The sequence below is a fragment of the Bison bison genome, unplaced genomic scaffold, assembly GCF_000754665.1.
Source record: "Bison bison bison isolate TAMUID 2011002044 unplaced genomic scaffold, Bison_UMD1.0 scf7180017864506, whole genome shotgun sequence".
Taxonomy (NCBI): Eukaryota; Metazoa; Chordata; class Mammalia; order Artiodactyla; family Bovidae; genus Bison; species Bison bison.
The window spans coordinates 882,211-894,405 of record NW_011495063.1 but is presented as its reverse complement, the minus strand read 5'-3'; the positions used below and the strand labels follow the sequence as shown (position 1 = coordinate 894,405).

Sequence of the window (12,195 nt, the reverse complement as noted above, 5' to 3'; positions counted from 1 at the left end):
AGCCTGGCATGTTGCAGTCCATTGGGTTGTAAAGAGTCAGACACTACTTACAGACTAACAACAATAATCCATTAACACAATATTGTAGCTATAGTTATTTTAATAATTTTGTCTATTAACCTTCATATTAGAGTTTAGTGGCTTGGATACCACCATATTATATCATAGTAGTATTCCGAGTTTGACTATATACTTACATTTAACTTGTGTATTTTCAAACATTTTCATGTTATTAATTAGTTCCATTTCATCAGCTGCGGTTCATGGGGTCGCAAAGAGTTGGACACGACTTAGCGATTGAATTGAACTGAACATCAGCTTGAAGAACGCTTTTTAGCATTTCTTATGAAGCAGGCTTAGTTGTGATGAATTCCTTCATTTATGAGTGTAGCTTCAAATGCAAACCAATCACTACTGGACCCATACACCCAACAACCCCGTTTACTGTGCTCTCAAACTCTGGGCCACTATCCATCTGCCCTAACTAAGCCAAATTCAGTTTCTATACAACTGGGGACAGCCCTTGTGTTCCAGAACCAGCTGAAATTATTCAAACTAGCCAATCCTAAACCTGCTTAGTCTGCCCTGCTCATTATTCCATGTGGAAAACACAATAAAGTCTCTTGTCCAGTTACATCATTTTTGCTTCCTGACCAAGCCTGTGCTTCTGTGTTTAGCCCTCATGGTATGGCATGCTTTCTTCTGTTGGTAACTGTGAATATAAAAACCATTTTCAAAAAAAGACCTTATTTTTCTTTGGAGCAGTTTTTGGCTCAAAGCAAAATTGAAGTGAACGTACAGAGATTTCCCACATATCTCTTGCCTCCTCATAAGCATAGCCTCTCCCATTATCAGCATCCCCCATCAGAGTTGCACATTTGTTATGACTTATGAATCCACATTGATACATCATTGCCACCCAAGTCCATAGATGACATTCGGGCACTCTTGGTATTGTGCATTTTGTGGATTTTGACAAATGTATAGTGATATATATATAAACATTTATAGTGACATGCAAAGTTGTTTCACTGTCCTAAAAATACTCTTGTGTTCTACCTGTTCATCCTGCCATTCCCCAGAACCTTGGCAACAACTCATCTCTCAGACCTTGGAAGATATATCATCAAAGAAGATATACAGAAGGAGAACAAGATGGCGGAGGAGTAGCTGAACATGGAGTACATCTCTCTCCATGGATACATCAGGAACACACCTTCAGACACATAAGTGCATGCAGAACACCAGCTGACAGTGGACAGGGGTACCTGACATGTGGAAAAGAATATATAGAACCACGCAAAACTCAGTAGGATGATGGAACTAGGGGGAAAAACAGGAGTGTTAGTAAGACTGGACCTGCGCTCAGTGGGTGGGGGAACCGAAGCAGGGGTCCAATCTGCACACTGGGGCAATTGTCTGAGTCAGAGGAGAAACATTTAAGGCTGAGAGTGAAACAGCTGATCTGTGGCAGCCTAAATAGAATGAGAATCAGACAGTTCTTGACACAACCATACGTACCCTGGACAGGCACGCTGGTCCTCTGGAAGGTGCAGCAGCTGGGATCTGGAGTTTAGGGAGTGTGGAGCAATCCCAGGTTGAGAGGTGCTGTTGACTGCAGAGAGACGGATCGATGGGATGTGAGGGAGGAAATTGTGGTGGGAAATGCCTGTGGCGGAAAGCCAGGCAGCCATGGTAGCAAGGCAATATTGTTGAGTCACATGTAAGGGGTGGAGCCATCACCATAGCCTCTCTTCCCCCACATGCCAGCATTGGCAGCTGAACAATAGAGAGGCTTGCCCATCAAATGCCTGAGGCACTGAACTTCAGAGTAGGACCCCACCAGGGTGCTCCTTTAAGTGCCTGATGCACCGATCTACAGAGTAGGACCCCAGTCAGGGGGGCCCCTGTATGTGCCTGATGTGCCAAACAAAAGAAAAGGATCCCAGGGAAGGGAGCCCTCTAAGTGCATGAAGGTGGAGCTACAGAGAAATACTAGCCAAAGAGGCCTTCTGATCGCCAGCTCCAAGAGGCTCGAAAAGACCCTGATAGGGCCATAACCCCTGCAGGGGAGGCACTCTGTGTCCCTGCACACTTGGTGTCGCCAGGGTCCCTGCAAGCCAAGCAGCTGCACCACCTTCACGCTCAGCTTTCACTGGGGCAGAGCTGCCACAGGCAAAAAAAAGTCTTGTGTCTATGCATGCAGGGTCGCTTTGGTCATGTCCGACTCTTTGCGACCCTGTAGACTGTGGCCTGCCAGGCTTCTCTGTCAGGGAGGGGGTTTCTCCAGACAAGAATACTGGAGCGTATTGGCCAATATTGGTTGCCATACCCTTCTAGAGCACTATATTTCCTGCAGCCCTATCCACCAGTGCCCCTGAGTACCTAGTGCTGCCAGAACCCCTGCGACCCAAGCAGCTGCATCACCTCCACACCTGGCCCTCACAGCGGCAAACCCAGGTCCTCCAGGGCAGACTCAGGAGCAAACCCCAGTGGACGACCCACATGTAGAGGTGGAAATAAAACCACAATTTAAACCTAGCGGCCGTGTGACTAAGGAAGAAGACCCAAACCTTCCCACCAGCTGTACAAGCTGCAGATTAAATCCACACTGTCAAACAGACAGACTATGCTTATGGAATATATTAAAGGTCATTGAGAGCTCCCACGAAAGAAAATGCACTAGTTCTGATAGCTGTGGACATTGGCGGTAAGAACACACAGGAATAGGACCTGATTATACTCTGAGCTGCCCCCACAGCAGGTCCAGAGATCAGCATGGTTTTGGAGGGCATCCTAGGGAGGTGAAGTGGACTGTGACTCCCAGCGACGGAAAGGACTCTGACAGCAGTGACTCAAGAAAAACATTTATTATTCTTATTTTTTGACTTGTTCTATAGAATCTTTTGGATTTTTTTTCTTGTTTTTTTTTTTTTCCTTCCTCCACCCCCTGTTGTAGTTGTTGATTTTGTAGGCAGTATGAAATCCAATTACGCTTTTGAGCTTAAAAAATTTTTTTCTCAGTCATATTTTTTATTGTTGTTGTAAATCTCTGCCTCTACATTGAGTTTTTGCAGTTCTGTGGAGTTTTCCTCTCTTTTTTTAATTTTAATTTTTAAAACCCATCATTTTTTCTACATTTATTCCTACTTTTTTTTTCCCTTTTCTTCTGTTCTTTTCCCCTTGCAGTTCATCTTTAATATATGTAAATCCTTATTTACCTTTATTTAACTTTGCATATCTAGATAATCTTTCTTTCTTTTCATTTTCACCTTTCCTATCGACATATGTTCTATTTTCATTGCTTTATTCTCAAATTGGCACCTTGCTTTTTTTTTTTTTTCAGTTTGTGCTTTAGTTCTGTGCCTTATTTAGTTAGTGCTTTATTTTGGTAGATATAAATTTGGTTTCCTTTATTAGCCAGGTCAATCTATTGTACTATATTTTTGTTGGACTGTTTTGATTTTGCTTATGGGTATATATTGGAGAAGGCAATGGCACCCCACTCCAGTACTTTTGCCTGGAGAATCCCATGGACGGAGGAGCCTGGTGGGCTGCAGTCCATGGGGTCGCTAAGAGTCGGACACGACTGAGCGACTTCACTTTCACTTTTTACTTTCATGCACTGGAGGAGGAAATGGCAACCACTCCAGTGTTCTTGCCTGGAGAATCCCAGGGATGGGGAGCCTGGTGGGCTGCCATCTATGGGGTTGCACAGAGTCAGACAGGACTGACGCGACTTAGCAGCAGCAGCAGCATATGTGTATATGTGTATATTCAATCACACCTTTTCTTCTATTATAAAACTCTGCCTCTACATTGGGCTTTTGCACTTCTTTGGAGTTTTCCTTTTTCCTCCTTTTTCTTTCTTCTTTTAAAAATAATTTTAATTTTTAAAATCCTATTACATTTTTTCTACATTTATTCCTTTGTTTTCCTTTCCTACTGTTCTTTTCCTTAACTGTTCTTGCAGTTAATCTTTAGTGTATATTACTCTTCTTCATCTACCTCTATTTAACATTGCACATCTATTCTTTCTTTCTTTCCTTTCCTCTCAACATATCTGTTAGTTTTGTTTTCATTGCTTTATTCTCCACCTGGCACTTTGCTTTAGTTTTGTTTTCCAGTTTGTGCTTTAGTTAGTTTTGTTCTTAAATGGTAAATATAACTTTTGATTTCCTTTGTTTGCTGGGTCAATCTACTGTACTTTATTTTAGTTGGACTGTTTTGACTTTGCTTATGGGTATATATGTTTACGTGTATATTCCATTATTTTAATTATTATTTGCCTGATTTTGTAACTGCCATATGCCTGGGTTTCATCTTTGGTTTTAGTGTGTTTGTTTTAATCTCACTTAATGCCATAACAAACTACTTGTGACCAGAGATCAAGCCCTGAGCCTTTGGAGTGGAGCACTGACTTCAAGATCCTAGATTCCCAGAGAACTAACTCTAAGGAGTATCAAATAGTGAGAACTCAGACAAAGGAAACCACTTGAATACAAGATCCAGCATCAGCCAACCACCAGTAGCACCTTGTGCAGGATGCCTTATCTAAACAACAAACAAAACAAAAGTGTAAACCCAATCATCAGCAGACAGGATTCCAACCTCACTTGGCCTTGCCCACCAGAGGAAAAACAAACAAACAAACGGAAACTCAGCACAAATATCACCCTATATGAAGCTTACAGAAACCACTGGACCAACCTTAGGAGGGCAGAAACCAAAAAGAAGAAAGAATTCAATTTTCTTCAAGGAAAGAATTCAACTTGCCTTGAAGCCTGGGAAAAGGAGACCTCAAACACAATAAGTTAAAAAAATAATGAAAAGACAGACAGATACTACACAAACGAAAGAACAAACTAGAAACACAGAAGTCCAAATAAATGAAGAGGAAATAGGCAAACTACCTAAAAAGAATTTAGAATAGTGATAGTAAAGATGATCAAAAACCTTGAAAACAAAATGGAGAAAATGCAAGAATCAACAAAGACCTAGAAGAATTAAAGAACAAACATACAGAGACAAACAGCACAATTACTGAAATTAAAAATACCCTAGAAGGAATCAATAGCAGAATATCTGAAGCAGAAGAACAAGTCAGAGAGCTGGAAGATAAAATGGTAGAAGTAACTTATGAAGAGTGGAATGAAGTAAAAAGAATGACAGGAACTGAGGATAGTTTCAGAGGCCTCTGAGACAATATCAAATGCACCAACCTTAGAATTATAGGGGTCCCAGAAAGAGAAGAGAAAAAGAGAGGATATGAGAAAAATTTTTGAAGAGAGTATAGTTGAAAATTTCCCCAACATGGAAAAGGAAATAGTCAACCAAGTCCAAGAGGCACAAAGAGTCCCATACAGGGTAAACCCAAGGAGAAACATGCCAAGATACATACTAATCCAACTAATGAAGACTAAACACAAAGAAAGACTATGAAAAGCAGCCTGGGAGAAGCAACAAGTAACTTACAAGGGAAACCCCATAGGCTTAACAGCTGATCTTTCAGCAGAAATTCTGCAGGCCAGAAGGGAATGGCAGGATATATTTAAAGTTCAGTTCAGTTCAGTTCAGTTGCTCAGTCGTGTCCGACTCTTTGCGACACCTGTTAAAAATAGCAAGAAAAATATCTGAACATTTAGTTTCCTGTATTAAATTCTTTCTGCTTAAGAGATTTAGAATTGTTCATTTTTCTGCATCAAGTTATGAAATACTGTATCTAAATAATTAAAATGACAGAGGACTGATAATTAGCTTAGTATTATTAAAAAATTATGAATGATAATGAAAAGAATGTCCTCAAATATTTGCAGTGCAAGGCAACTAATTCTCTAACTCATTGTTTCAGTGAAATGGTGAAAGACATTTTGTACCAGGTCAACTGGTTTACTGAGTCATATAGGCGGAGATTGCAGAATGTTATTTAGCATGGAGAAAAGACTACAAGGATGTCTAATATTCCTTGGATGTCTGGAAGCTGTGGGAAGATAATGGAAGAAAAAGTTAAACATTGGAAATTTATAATTATGCTAAGAATAGCGGGATACACAGAGATACTGTTGGCCAAGAGAGAGGGGATGACGATCTGTCAGTGTGAATCTCAGCGTTAATTGTTTAGCAGCTATGTTATCTGAGATTACTTAACTTAAAGTTTCCTCATCTGAGAAATGAACTAATTCCATCAAACACTTAGATGTTGGCCTAGCATCCATGAATGTGAGATGGATGGTGATAATTCAGTGATGATCCTATGGTGATAGTAATAACTGGGTGAAGGCACCATTTAAATGATCATGGCAGAGATGGAGATCAGACATATGGGTCAAGGATACTTGGTTACTTTGTGTATTAATTGTCACATTAAGCTTTGCAGCAAAAGACTGGCCATTAAAGTTTTGCCTCCGCAGAGGAAAAGGAGGGGAAATAAATTCTCAGCTGAAGGACATTTTAGGAAAACAATAGTTGTGGCAGGTATAAGGACACAGTAAAAGTATAATAAAAGAGAAAAGTGGGATAAATCTGGGTGAGAAAGAGACTATTTGCTATTTCTTATGACTTCTTAATTCATCCCGATTTGTCTGTGTACTCTAAAGGGCTAGTTGGGGAAAAATCAATGGATAGTTCTCTGACAAAATGTGGTCCACTGGAGAAGGGAACGGCAAACCACTCCAGTATTCTTGTCATGAGAACCCCATGAACAGTATGGAACTCATTGCTAGATGTTCTAAACTTATGCTATAATCAAGATACATGTTTTCAGTTCAGCTCAGTTCAGTTCAGTCCATCAGTCGTGTCCGACTCTTTGCAACCCCATGAATCGCAGCACGCCAGGCCTCCCTATCCATCACCAACTCAGACTCACGTCCATTGAGTCAGTGATGCCATCCAGCCATCTCATCCTCTGTCGTCCCCTTCTCCTCCTGCCCCCAATCCCTCCCAGCATCAGAGTCTTTTCCAATGAGTCAACTCTTCGCGTGAGGTGGTCAAAGTACTGGAGCTTCATCTTTAGCATCATTCCTTCCAAAGAAATCCCAGGGCTGATCTCCTTCAGAATGGACTGGTTGGATCTCCTTGTTTAACAGAGGGCAAAGCATAAATAAACCAACCAACCAAATAACTGATCTCAAGCAAAACAAAAGACCACTTGAAACCAGAAAGATTCAAGCAGAGTAAGACATGAGAGATGTGAGAGGGAGAAAGGGAATTGGAAAAAATTAGCAAATACATTCAATAAATCATATTGATAAGTGGTTGTTTTTCCATTATATGTATGTAAATTTTTACAGGGCTTCTCCTCTATATTTCTCTACCAATTTTCAACCTGAAAAAGAATAATGACATTTGCATCCAAAGAGTTTTCTCCTTAGTGTTTTCTGCATGGCAGCTTTCACTTCCTTATTTCTCAAGCTGTAGATTAGGGGGTTCAGCATGGGTATTCCTGTGGTGTAGAACAGGGAGACGACATTCTCCCGGGCCAGGGAACTGCCTGTGGGGGGTTTTAAGTACAAGAATGTGGTAGATCCGTAAAACAATCCCACAGCTGCAAGATGGGAGCTGCATGTACTGAAGGCTTTGGACCTTCCCTCTGTGGAGTGGATACGGAGGATGCTGGAGAGAATAAAAGCATAGGAAACAAAGATTGTTAAGCTGGTGACTATGATGTTAAATCCAGCCAAAAAGAAAGTTGTTATTTCAATATGATAAGTGCTGGAGCAGGAGAGCTTCATGAGTGGGACAACATCACAGAAGTAGTAACTGATGAGGTGCTCACAATAGGATAGTTTTAACATGAGGCCAATTTCTATGGTTGAGCCAATGAGCCCCATGGTATAGACTGCAGCCACCAGGAGGGAGCAGACTCCATGAGACATGATGATGTTGTAAAGCAGAGGTCTGCAGATGGCAACATAGCGGTCATAGGCCATCACTGTCAGCATGTAACACTCAGCAATGACAAACACAATGAAGAAGTAGAACTGGGCCATGCACCCTGCATAGGAGATGGTGTTCTTTTCTGACACAAAGTTCACCAGCATCTTAGGGGTAATGACAGAGGAGTAGCAGAGATCTAATAGTGATAGACTGCTGAGAAAGTAGTACATGGGTGTATGAAGCTGAGCATTCAGACAAATCAGTGTTATCACACCCAGGTTCCCTATCATGGTGACTGAGTAGATCCCAAGGAAGAGGAAGAAGAAGGGTAGTTGGAGCTCTGGCTGATTTATTAAACCTCCAAGAATGAACTCTGTCACTGTGGAGTGGTTTTGTGCAGCCATTCTCCTCTGGTTGGGAGCTCTGTGGAAAAAAGAAATAAGAGCTTATGAAAACATAAGCCCCTGAAGATACTTATAAATAACCATATATGACCCTTTCTGGTGTGGGTAGATATCAGTTTCTGTTCCTGAGTGAGTGATCTTGAACTCATTTTTTCTAGTTGTTTGTCTCTTCATGTCTAATGTTTTCTAGGATTCCTACAATAATGGCATGGTTTGAAGAATATGAAGTTGGAGAAAATAGGGGTCCCTATAGAGCCTTTCCACTCTCATATTTTCCAAGTACCCTGGAGGTAACTACAAGTGTGTTTTATTTATGAGACCAAAGTTGAATTTTGCTCCAGAAAGAAAAAGGCCCTTATCATCTCTGCAGTCCCAAAATACTCCCCATGAAATGAAAGCATGAGGTCACCTTATCTTAAATCCAGATAGTGTGGGATGATAGAGCCCTTCCAATTACTGAATGACAAGTCAGTTTCCACATTTGAGAATTATATGGAGTTACAATATCAATTTTCAAAGTTAAAAATATAATGGAATAATATACATGAAATATTAGATTGGCTATTGTTCAGGGTTTTCTGTAAGATGTTGAGGAAAACCCAAACAATTTGCCAACTCAATATTTTCCAAATATTCTGTTGCTATACAAATGTACATTTTCATTGGGCATATGGAATTTGTAGTAATTTTTCACTGAACCTGTGGTCTTAGGACAGTTATTCTTAGTTCTGGTTACACATAAATATCACCTGATGAGATTTAAAAAATAATGATGTCAGGTTTCTACTTACATTAATTCTAATTTACTGGGATTTTGTGGTTATTGAGTGCTATGTTTCTGAAAGGCAATGGCAAAGTATGTTCAAACTACCGCACAATTGCACTCATCTCACACGCTAGCAAAGTAATGCTCGAAATTCTCCAAGCCAAGCTTCAACAGTATGTGAACCATGAACTTCCAGATGTCCAAGCTAGATTTCGAAAAGGCAGAGTAACCAGAGATCAAATTGCCAACATCCATTGGATCATCAAAACATCAAGAGAGTTCCAGAAAAACATTTACTTTTGCTTTATTGACTATACCAAAGCCTTTGACTGTGTCTATCACAACAAACTGTGGAAAATTCTTCAAGAGATGGGAATACCAGACCCCCTGACATGCCTCCTGAGAAATCTGTATGTAGGTCAAGAAGCAACAGTTAGAAACAGATGTGGAAAAACAGACTGGTTCCAAATCGGGAAAGGGGTACGTCAAGGCTGGGTATTGTCACCCTGCTTATTTAACTTATATGCAGAGTACAAAATGCGAAATGCCAGGCTGGATGAAGCACCAGCTGGAATAAAGATTGTCAGGAGAAATATCAATCACCTCAGATATGCAGATGACACCACCCTAATGGCAGAAAGTGAAGAACTAAAGAGCCTCTTGATGAAAGTGAAAGAAGAGAGTGAAAAGCTGGCTTAAAGCTCAACATTCAGAAAACTAAGATCATGACATCCAGTCCCATCACTTCATGGCAAATAGATGGAGAAACAATGGAAACAGTGACAGACTTTAGTTTTTTGGGCTCCAGAATCACTGTAGATGGTGACTGCAGCCATGAAATTAAAATACAATCCTTGGAAGAAAAGCTATGACCAATCTAGACAGCATACTAAAAAGCTGCTGCTGCTGCTAAGTCGCTTCAGTCATGTCTGACTCTGCATGACCCCATAGATGGCAGCCCACCAAGCTCCCCCGTCCCTGGGATTCTCCAGGCAAGAACACTGGAGTGGGTTGCCATTTCCTTCTCCAATATACTAAAAAGAGACATTATTTACCAACAAAGGTCCATCTAGTCAAAGCTACAGTTTTTCTAGTAGTCATGTATGAATGTGAGAGTTGGACTATAGAGAAATCTGAGTGCCAAAGAATTGATGCTTTTGAACTGTAGTGTTGGAGAACACTCTTGAGAGTCCCTTGGATGGCAAGGAGATCCAACCCGTCCATCCTAAAGGAAATCAGTCCTGAATATTCATTGGAAGGACAGATGCTGAAGCTGAAACTCCAATACTTTGGCCACCTGAGAAGAACTGACTCATTTGAAAAGATCCTGATACTGGTAAGATTGAAGGCGGGAGGAGAAGGGGACGACAGATGATGAGATGGTTGGATGGCATCACCAACTCAATGGATATGAGTTTGAGCAAGCCATGGGAGTTGGTGTTGGACAGGGAAGCCTGGTGTTCTTTGGTCCGTGGGGTCGCAAAGAGTCAGATACAACTGAGGGACTGAACTGAACTGATGTTTCTGGACAGACAAAATTCAGCTACAGTCAGTAAAGGATTTTATTTTAAGTTTTATGCTTATTGTAACCAGAATGCCTTTGTAGCTTGAAATTTTGGCATGGAAAGCAGTTTATACTGCATTAAACAAAGCTCCTGAGGAAGAGTTTGAGACTGCCCTCCACTGTGTTGAAAGGACTCAGGAAAAATTCATGTTGGACCAGGCTTAGAAGTAGGTGGAAGTAGAAACAGAATACAGTACAACTTACAGATCAAGAGCAACATTATTTGAACGGCGTGTGTACATCTTCTCTTATCCCATTCTTTGCTTATCTTTAAATCTTGGGATCCCTATTTGTTAGATGATCTTGGTCACTTTTTCTTCTCACATCAAGTATATCCTTTAGAATATTCACTGTCTCTCCTGTTGCTTCATCATTTTTCTGTTTCTATGTTGTTGATTTCTAGATTACTACCTATTGTTTGTCCATCTTTAGTCCAATCTAATCAGTACAGAGAAGATTTTTAGCTGATGTTAATAATATGTAGATATATAATAATATGTCTAAGACTGCCTGGAAGGAATCTTGGTATATCTAAGTCAAAATGGCAGTTTAAAATTTGTCTTAAGCAAGTCTTGTCAACAGTGATAGTTGTATTTCTTCTTTTCCAATTTGAATTTTTTATTTTTTTCTTTTCTACTTTAGTTAGGACTTTCAAAACTGTGTTGAATAAAAGTCACTGTTTTGACTAAAAGCTATTTTGAATAAAAGAGTGGACATCTTTGTCTTGTTCCTGATATTAGAGGTAAAGCTTTCAGCTTTTCACCATTAAGTATGATGTGATCTGTGGGTTTGTCATATATGGCCTTTATTATGTTGAAATACATTATCAACATAAAGAGTGGATGATGAACTTCATCAACAGCTATTTTCTCTTCTGTTGATGTGACAAGGAGTTTTTTATTTCAATTTGTTAACATGGTATATCACATTGATTGATTTGTGAGTACTGAACCATCTTTGATTCCCTGGGGTAAATCTTACTTGATCATGTTGTATGATCCTTTTAATGCATTGTTGGATTTAGTTTGCTGGTATTTGTTGAGTTTTGTATCTATGTTCATCAGTGATATTGACTTGTAATTTTCTTTTTTGTGGTATCTTTGTTTGCTTTTGGTATCAGGGTGAGGGTGAACTCATAGAATGAGTCTCTTTTTTCTCTTGATGAATATGGCTAATGTTTTATCAATTTTGATTACCTTTTCAAAGAACCAGTTTTTCATTTCACTAATCTTTTATATTGTTTTCAATCTCTATTTCATTTATTTATGCTCAGTTTGCAGAAATTTGGAAAACTCAGCAGTGGCCACAGGACTGGAAAAGGTGAGTTTTCATTCCAATCCCAAAGAAAGGCAATGCCAAAGAATGCTCAAACTACCACACAATTGCACTCATCTCACACGCTAGTAAAGTAATGCTCAAAATTCTCCAAGCCAGGCTTCAGCAATATGTGAACCGTGAACTTCCTGATGTTCAAGCTGGTTTTAGAAAAGGCAGAGGAACCAGAGATAATTGCCAACATCTGCTGGATCATGGAAAAAGCAAGAGAGTTCCAGAAAGGCATCTATTTCTGCTTTATTGACTATGCC

The 12,195-nt window shown here is 40.1% G+C and overlaps 1 protein-coding gene across 1 annotated transcript; it reads right to left on the bottom strand.

Annotated features, from left to right (window-relative positions):
* Positions 1 to 7,319: 7,319 nt before the first annotated feature.
* LOC104980750 (olfactory receptor 151-like) lies at positions 7,320 to 8,279 on the bottom strand. Its single transcript, XM_010829523.1, has one exon. It carries the CDS (start codon positions 8,277 to 8,279, stop codon positions 7,320 to 7,322), a length of 960 nt encoding a protein of 319 aa, XP_010827825.1.
* Positions 8,280 to 12,195: the final 3,916 nt, after the last annotated feature.